Source organism: Sus scrofa, chromosome 7 (genome assembly GCF_054392235.1).
Source record: "Sus scrofa isolate SSC_HxYL_T2T_F1_AM1 chromosome 7, Sscrofa_HxYL_maternal_Yorkshire_Landrace_v2.0, whole genome shotgun sequence".
Lineage (NCBI taxonomy): Eukaryota > Metazoa > Chordata > Mammalia > Artiodactyla > Suidae > Sus > Sus scrofa.
In genome coordinates, this window is record NC_139389.1 from 24,213,015 (window position 1) to 24,222,852 (window position 9,838).

The 9,838-nt window shown below is 37.6% G+C and overlaps 1 protein-coding gene across 1 annotated transcript; it reads left to right on the plus strand.

The window, feature by feature from the left end:
• The first annotated feature begins 1,267 nt into the window (after positions 1–1,267).
• LOC146401376 (olfactory receptor 2J3-like) lies at positions 1,268–8,313 on the plus strand. The gene is made up of 5 exons (XM_084970486.1): positions 1,268–1,349; positions 3,898–3,946; positions 4,575–4,610; positions 7,663–7,882; positions 8,014–8,313. Exons 1-5 carry the CDS (start codon positions 1,268–1,270, stop codon positions 8,311–8,313), a joined length of 687 nt encoding a protein of 228 aa, XP_084826612.1.
• Positions 8,314–9,838: the final 1,525 nt, after the last annotated feature.

Genomic DNA, 9,838 nt, shown 5'->3' on the forward strand with positions numbered 1-9,838 from the left:
GTTTTGGGTCAGGGAGTGATAGAAAGGACACTGATTTTCTCTGTGATATTTTATGTGCTAGAAAATGCTGGAAATAAATATGACAAAAGTAAGAGTTGATGATTCTGAGTTGTGGGAATATAGGTTTTCTATGTGTGTGTAATATTTTAAGTATCTGAAATAAAGCATAACAGAGAATTAAAGCAGAATTGTTTGTTAAAATATCAGTTCAAGTTAAAATTCACCATGATAGTAATAGTAGCTCACATGTATGGAGTAATTATGTACTAAGCACTGTGGAAAATGTTTATGTCTTTTCCTTGTTGAATTTGTACAACAATCAGGACCAAGGACACATAAAGGCTGTTTTCTGGTACTTCTCTTAAACAGAAAGCAAAATACCCAATTGCTCTCTTAAAATCACAATTTTTAAAATGATATCACTTGTACATGCAATCTAAAATATAGCACAAATGAACGTATCAACAAAAGTGAAACGGACTCAGAGATTTGGAGAACAGACTTGTGGTTGCCAAGGGGGAGAGGGGAGTGGGATGGACTAGGAGTTTGGGGTTAGTAGAAGCAAACTCTTATATTTCTAAGGGGCAAGTGATGAAGTCCTACTGTGTAGCACAGCGAACTACACCCAGTCTCTTGTGGCAGAACATGATGGAAGATAATATGAGAAAAAGAATGTATGTATATGTATGGCTGGATCACTTTGCTATATAGCAGAAATTGGTTCAACACTGTAAGTCAACTCCACTTACTAAAAAAATGTAATCTTATTGTAATACAATTTCCAAACCCAGATTTTCTTTCTATCGATGTCATATATTAGCTAGAAACAATATCATAATTTTAAAATGTTTCTTAATTCATAAACTCATCATATACTGTTTTTTTGTTACACTAACAAGCCAGTTATTGGATATAGTCGTATTTTATTTTTTCTATATTATGGCAAATCTCTTGGCAAGACCTCAAGGGAAATTATTCATAAGGATGTTTTGGAAATTTTAAATAGTTATGTTAGGTTTTCAGAGTTTTGGTGGTTACCTTCTGAGTTATAGTTTGAATGGTCTTCAAAGATTATTTTCAATATTTTGCAGGGCTAAACTTGGCCTTGACGTTTAGAGATGTTAGGCAGAGGCAATTAACTCTAATTAATAGTAAAAATGTACAATTTAGTTTTTAATGTATCCCACTTTTCAAATGTCTCATGCTCCCTATTCCCCCACTTAGACCACCTCTAACAAGTTATTCCTCAAATGTGGCCCTTAGCATGATGAGGAATTGGGGAAGAAATTTCAGGGCAACCTGTTCCCTTTCTTACAAAGACAGCTTCATGAGCATGCTCATCAGTGAAGGTTGGTCTATGGAGTCATTGTTTTCTTCGGGCAACAGTGTATCATGTTGAAGATATTCTTGAGCCGCTGTTGTAACTAGGACAACTCCTTGAAGGGCATTACTTACCACTTTGGGATTTACCCTCCCAATGGCCCCAGTCAAGGAAAGCATGTCCCATTATTGTTTCCATAAAACTCCATTTGCTCTAGGAGAAGGGGTCTATCCCCTGAGACACTGAATGGTCTAATGAGCTCCTCTTCCCTGCTAAACCAGATCTTTTAGTAGACTCAGAATTCTCTGTTGTGTAGCATGATAACCATAGTAATTTTCAGACTCTGCTTTCCTAGTGTGATGCAGTAGACTAGACTCTATGGTGCATCTGTCCAGCCATCCCTTTATGTTGGTGATGTGAAAGAGATGAAAACCAGAGATCAGGTTGGTCCCTACATAAAGAGGCATCAGCTGGGCAAAGAGAGGGAATATGGACGGACACAGAAAGGGCATTTAGTGAAAGGAGTTGTTTGAGTGTTAGGCATGCCCTAGGTAAGGGTATTGAAAGACTAATATGAGAACAAAGACAGCTGACCAGTGATATGGGGATGGGGAGGCGAAACTCATGTCCGTCACTATTTCCTCCATAGAAATTTAAAAATAAGGACATTTAAAAATAATGTCTTATTATTATTTTTTTGTCTTTTTATCTTTTCTAGGGCCGCTCCCACAGCATATGGAGGTTCCCAGGCTCAGGGTCAAATGAGAGTTGTAGCCACCGGCCTATGCCAGAGCAACAGCAACGTGGGATCCAAGCCTTTGTCTGCGACCTACACCTTAGCTCAGGGTAACGCGGAATCCTTAACCCACTGAGCAAGGCCAGGCGTCGAACCTGCCACCCCATGGTTCCTAGTCGGATTCGTTAACCCCTGAGCCACGACGGTACCTCCATTGATGTCTTATTTTTAAGAAAAGGCAATATTTCATTCCACAGCACAAGACAACAATCTTTGTAGAGATCTTTTTTCCCACTCCTTTGTAAAAAATAAACTTACCTGTAAAGTTCCTACCTTTTGTCTACTTACATCTGATTATTTTATTAAGAGTTTTAAGTCTTAGAGGCTTGGGGACAAACTGTTTCTAACTTTCCTGTTGAAACTCAATATCTAGTGCTAACATCTTTTTTAAGAATGGTACTTGAGCAAGTGAGAGACCTCAAAAGTGGTAACCAGAGGTGGCTCTATTATTTTTGTTTGTTTGTCTGTTTTTTCATTTCTTTTTTCTTTCTTTCTTTTTTTTTCCCATAGCTTGTTAGGAAGTGTGAGAGAAAGAATTGGCTGTGTGAGGAAACAGAAGTGATGAGACATTATTGGATGAGGCAAAGCTCTCACGGAGAGACAGAGGGATATTTCAATGGTGGGATACTTATAATACGAAGCAAGCTAAAAATCTTAGTTCACATGAATAGATCTGTCAAGTACAGGGGGAGAACCTTGATAAAATGCCTCTTTTTTGGTGGGGGGGGTGGGCAGAGGAAGAGCAATTTATTGCTTCTTTGGGCTTTAAACAGCCGAAGTGCACTCATAGTCCACAAGAAGGAGCATAAATTTGTAACACAGTGGTATCACCGTAAAATGCCTCTTAAAGGACACATGAATTTAACTGATCTGAAAAGAGAAATTTTTTAGGAAAAGGAAGCTATAGATTCAGCGAGAGAGCCAAGAAGAAAGGAAGAGTGTGAGGTTGGAGGAAATGGCTTGTCACAATACAGTGGAAAACTTTCCTATGAAAGAGGCGAAGAAATCACTTGAGTTATAGCTATTTATGAAATGTATCTTTTCTTAAAGAAAAGGAAACGTAAGATCCATAGTAACAATATATTAAATGATGAACAGCCATTTAATGCTTTCGTTAAACATTCAGAATTCTTCATGAAACTTACTTCAGGCCCTTTGTTCAGGTTCCTCAGCCCTGTGATAGACATATATGCACTTCCAGCTTTAAGCACTAGTATTCAGTTTACTCTGTTTTCTCCATCCCACACCCTTCCTTGCTTCTTTGCTCTCTCAATGAGTTTATACCTTCCTGTTCCTAAAAATTTCTCTTTTCAAAATAGTGATATGTACATGTTCTTTAGGAGGCATTCTACCACTGTTCTCCCTATCTGCCTCACAGATCTATTCATGTGAACTAAGGTTTTCAGCTTTGTTCATATCACAGGTATCCATAAATGGATGTGCCTGTGTCTGTCTCTCTCTTTTTTTTTGGTATCTCTATGTGTATTTAATTTTCAGTTTAGAAATAAGCTATGAGTGTGAGAAAACAAATCGGAAGATGAAGTTCTTTCTAGAAGAGTATTTAATTGAAGCTCAATATTTTTTACCCTATGTCAAAATTTTGAAATCATAAATGAGTTTATATTGTTCACCATATCTTTTTATCTGTGTGTAAGATTATCTGGATTGCAATTATTGTGCTTTTGATAATCAGATAAGCAGAAATGGCATGAAAATGCTGAAAAGAACACTAAAGCTAATTGTTTAAAAGATTATGTTCCATGGAAATTTTCCTTTGTAGCTGTGCTAGAAAATGTTCAAGTTACTATTTACCCAGACATCACCCTCGGGTGAGTGAGAAGAATTCAGCAGTTAAGAAGTTATTTCTCTGAAGCTGGGGAAAATATCTGGATGAAATATAAAAGTAAAAAGAAGAAAACCTTTTATTTAATTAAAAAAAATTTTTAATCTGGTAAAATATTACATTTGCAGAAAAGTTGCAAAAGTGGTACAAAGAACTATCATTAGCCTTTTGACCAGAGTCAGCAGAAGTTTACATTCAGCCTGAAATATTTATTCTATTATCTGTCAGTCATCTAGCTAGCTATCATCGATGTCTATGTATCCATCTGTCACCCATCTCTCCTTATCTCCCTCTCATCTAACTATAACATCTCTTTTTGTGACTAATGTGGAGACAACCCATCCTTTTATTGTAAATACTTAAGTGTTTTCCCCTAAGATCAGAGAGATTATTTTACATAACCAGTGTATAGTTAACAAAGTAGAAAATTTAATATGGATACAATATTATCATCTGACCCATAGTTCATCTTCATACTTCTCCCGTTGTCGCAGTAATGTTGTTAACAGCTATTTTTTCCCAGTTCAGAAGCAGACATTTAGGTAGTATGTCTCTTTGACGTCCTTTAATGTGGACCAGTTCATTTATCTTCTTTGAATATGACCTTTTTGAAGCGTGCAGGCCAGCTCTTCTGTCCAAGTTGTCTCCGTGTGAGTTTGTCTCATTGTTTCTTCATTGTTAAGGTCAGGCTGTGCATTTTTTGGCAGGAATATGACTGAAACATAATGTCCTATTCATAGCATCATATCAGTAGTCACATGCTGTTGGTTTGTCTTAACATCGGAGATGTTAACATTGATTACTTGGCTATATGGTGATGTCCGCCAGGTTTTTCTAATGTAAAGGCTACTGCTTTTCATTTTGTAATTAGCAAGTAATTAGTGTGAAAATATTTAATTAAATTTGTTTTAATTTTTGGCTGAACCCATAGCATGCATAAGTTCCTGTGCTAGGGATAGAGCCTGAGGCACAGCATTGACAACACCAAATCCTTAACGGCTAGGCCGCCAGGGAACTCTGTGGGGAGATATTTTAACCTATGTTCCTATTTCTCATCTTACTTTCATTCCCCATTTTTTAGCATCCGTTTATGCTTTTCGAACCCCATCATTCTATTTTTTTCAATTTAATTTTATTGGCGTGTAGTCGATTTACAATGTTATATTAGTTGAAGGTATATAGCGACGTGACTCGGTCATACATGTAAAAACATCCATTCTTTTTCCCGTATAGGTTTTTACAGACAATTGAGTAAATTTTCCTGTGCTATGTACAGCAGGTTCTCATTAATCATCTATTTTACACAGTGGTGTTTATGTGTGAATCCCACCCTCCCAATTTTTGTCTCCCCCCAATGGTTTCCCCCATGGTAACCATAAGAATGATTTTGAAATCTGTGTGTTTGTTTCTGTTTTTTAAATAAGTTATTTTGCATAATTTTCATTAGAGTCCACATATAAGTGATACCACATAGTGTTTTTCTTTCTCTGTCTGACTTACTTTACTTAGTATGGTAAACTCTGGGTCCATCCATGTTGCTTAAGTGGCATTATTCCATTCTTTTTCATGCCTCAGTAATATTCCACTGTGTATATGTGTCCCATATGTTCTTATATTTATTAATTAGGATACTGCTTACAGAGATAACTTTGTCTTTTCTACTATCTATTTTTTCTCTAAAATTCCTCATACGAATGTGGATTCTTATTTCTTTCATCTCATTAGTATCACAGTTTCCCTTAAAGCCTAATTGTCCCAGAATTGAAAAGTGGTAGGCTCTTCAAACTGGTTTCTGTTTCTTTTTGTGTGTCCCTGTGGTTCTTGGAGAATTTTTTCTCTATTGAAGTATTGCTGATTTATAATAATATATTAGTTTCAGGTGTACAGCAGAGTGATTCATTATTATTGCAGATTAAACCCCATTATAGGCCATTATAAGGTAATGGCTATAATTTCTGTGTTGTAGAGTATATCTTTTTTGCCTATCGATTTGGTACATAATAGTTTATATCTGTTAGTCCTGTACTCCTAATTTGTCTCTTCTCCCTTCGCTTTCCCTTTTGGAAACCACCAGTTTGTTTTCTGTATTTGTGAGTCTGTTTCTTTTTGGAATAATTAATAATGCTAATTTTTAGATTCCACATAAGTGACTCTTATGTGGAGTGTGTGTCTTTTTCTGTCTGACTTAGTTCACTAGGCATAATGTAATTTAGGGCCATCCCCATGGCTTCAAGGGGCAGTATGTCATTCTTTTTAATGGCTGAGTAGTATTCCATTGTGTATATGTATATATACGACATCTTCTTAATCCAACCATCTGTTGATGGGCCCTTGGGTTGCTACCATGTCTTGGCTATGGTACATAGTGCTCCTATGAACACTGAGGTGCATTTTTTGGAACTAGTGTTTTTGTTTTTTTCAGGGTGTCTATCTGGGAGTGGAATTGCTGGATTGTGTGGTAGTTATATTTTTAATTTTTTGGCTGCACCTCCTTACTGCTTTCCACAGTGGCTGCACCAGTTTACATTCCCATCAACAGCATGCAAGTGTTCCCTTCCCCCCAACTCCTCCTCAACATTTGTTATTTGTAAACAACAAATGTTGTTATTTGATGATAGACATTCTGACAGATGTAATGTGATATCTCATTGTTGGTTTGATTTGCACTTACCTAATAATTGAGCATCTTTTTATGTGCCTGTTAGCCAATTGTATGTCTTTGTAAACATTTCTCTTCAGGTCTTCTATTCGTATTAAGACTGAGTTATTTGTTCTTTTTTTTTTTTTTTTTTTTTTTGATAGGGAATTGTACCTGAACTCTGTGGATATTTTGTATGTTAACTCCTTGTTGGTCACATATTTGCAAAACTTTTCTTCCTTTCTGTAGGGTATCTTTTTGTTTTGTCCGTGGTTTCCTTTGCTGTGCAAAAGCTTTTAAGATAAATTAGGTCCCCCCTTTTAATTTTTGTTTTTATTTCTTTTCCCATAGGGAGTGATCCAAAAAATATTGCTATGATTTATCTCAAAGAGTGTTTTTCCTATGTTCTCTTTTGGAGTTTTGTGGTTTTGTTGTTACATTTAGATCTTTAAGCCATTTTGAGTTTATTGTTGTATGTGGTGTGATTAAATGTTCTAGTTTCCTTGTTTTATATGTGGCTGTCCAGTTTTCCCAGCATGATGTGCTGCAGAGACTGTCTTTTGTGCATTGTATAGTCCTGTCCCCTTTGTTGGAGATTAATTGACCATAGGTGAGTGGGTTTATTTCTGGGCCTTTCTGTTCCATGGATGTATGTGTCTGCTTTTGTACCAGTACCATGCTGCTTTGATGACTGTAGCTCTGTAGTAAAATCTCAGGTCTGGGAGGGTTGTACTTATGGCTGTGTTCTTTTTTCTCGAAATTGCTTTGGCAGTTGTATTTCCATTTATCTTGAGTGTATGTAATTCTTTTGCCAGGTAACAGGAAATGAATGATGATGGAAAAACTCAATGCAACTTCTGGAGGCTACTTTGTCCTGCTAGGTTTTTCCAATTGGCCTCGTGTGGAAGTAGTACTCTCTTTGTGGTTGTCTCAATGTTTTACTTAATGACATTGACAGGCAACCTGTTCATCATTATCGTATCATACCTGGACTCCCATCTGCACACTCCCATGTACTTCTTCCTCTCAAACCTGTCTTTTCTGGATCTCTGCTACTCTACCAGCTTCATCCCCCAGTTGCTGGTCAACCTCTGGGGCCCAGGAAAAGCCATGTCTTATGTAGGTTGCATGACTCAACTTTACTTTTCCCTTGCACTGGGATCCACAGGATGTGTGCTGCTGGTGGTGATGTCCTATGACCGTTATGCAGCTGTATGTAGACCCTTGCATTACACTGTCCTCATGCACCCTCGTTTCTGCCATCTGTTGGCTGTGGCTTCTTGGGTAAGTGGCTTCACCAACTTGGCACTTCATTCCTCATTTACCTCCTGGGTACCCCTGTGTGGACATGGCCAAGCGGACCATTTCTTCTGTGAAGTTCCAGCACTGCTGCGACTGTCTTGTGTTGATACAAGACAGCTAATGAGCTGGCCCTCATGGTCACGAGCTCCGTTTTTGTTCTCATACCTCTCATCCTCATTCTCAGCTCCTATGGTGCGATTGCCCGTGCTGTGCTGAGGATGCGGTCAACAGCTGGACTTCAGAAAGTCTTTGGGTCATGTGGAGCCCGTCTTATGGTTGTGTCCCTGTTTCTCATTCCAGGAATGTTTATATATCTCCAGCCCCCATCAGGAGGTTCTCAAGATCAAGGAGAGTTCATTGCCCTTTTTTATACTGTTGTCCCACACAGCCTCAACCCTCTAATCTACACTTGAGAAACAAAGAGGTAAGAGGGGCAGTAAAGAGATTAATGGGGTGAGAGTAAGCCTGTGTACTTGTGACATGAATAGAATAATGGAGCATCTCTTCACCAGTGGTTCATCTGCCCATCCATATATCAACCACTCTTTCATTCACTTACGTTGTCAGCACTGATGGAGCATGTACTTTCACTATATCACAGAGTTTGTGGCATTAGATATGAATTCAACACAGACTGCCCACATGACAACCTCCCTAGAGTGGAGAAAACAACCATGTAAAATCAAGATCAAACTCAATATTAGATTTTTTTCAGTGGTGCAAACCTAAAAAAACAAAGGTATGCCTTTCTTAATCGAAAATGAGATATGGATTTATTCTAAAAATTGATAAAAGGGCAGGTGTTATATATGTTTCTCTTTTGGCCACACCTGTGGCATTTTAAGTTCCTGGGCCAGGGATCAAATCTGAGCTGCAGCTGCAACCTATGCCACAGCAGCGGGAATACCGGATCATTAACCTGCTGAGTCACAGTGGGAGCTCTGAGCAGGTCTAATTCTTATGGAGAGATGATATTCTTAATTGTAAATAACCTATACTGTGTCTTTTAATTTCTTGCTTTTTGGGCAGAATTTGTCATAAAATTTGTCTTGTTTTGATTAACTATAGTGAAATACCTTAAATCTTTTCTCCAATTCATCCTTTTTTTGAAAGTAGTTAATTTTGAGAGAAATTTTGGTCTATGTTCTTTACTATACCTTTATCAATAGTAAGAAAATAAGTTTCATGAATCAGTGGTCTCTGAAAAAATGTAGCAGAAGTAAGCACCTCATATTTCGTTTTTCCCTCCAATATAGTGAGTAGTGTAAAGGAGATGGAAATAACTTGTAGTTATAATATATAGCTTGTGAAGTAACGGTCATCCATAGACTAGGTCAGGTAAGTACTTGGGGCCCTGGCATAACCTAAGTTTCTAAAAAGAATATCGGAAGCAACCAAGTACTAGGCTCTGAAAGCAATTTGATAAATCTGATGTGTACTTGAAAGAATTACGTGAAAATATACTGGAAAAATTATGACAAAGCTGTTTGAAAAATGTTAGTTTTTTTCTTTTTGAGCTTGATCTGACTTAAATATTAGTGGTAAGTACATTACGAAAATCAACTTATATATTTTCCGAGTAAAGAAATGTACTTTTATTAAAGTAATAGTTTTGTTACCTATATTATTGCTGCTATCTCTATCTGAAATAAGTGTAGCATGCACATAACATTTTAAACTGGAATCCATATTGTATGGTAATCCAAGTGCCAGCTGTAGTTTTGAGGCCTGTAACGATTTCACATGATTGATTCAAATCCCATTCCCAGAGTTCCCATCATGGCGCAGTGGGAAGGAATCTGACTAGGAACCATGGAGTTGTGGGTTCGATCCCTGGCTTGCTCAGTGGGTTAAGGATTCAGCATTGCCATGAGCTGTGGTATAGGTCGCAGATGCAGTTGGATCCCATGTTGCTGTGGCTGTGGTGTAGGCTGTTGG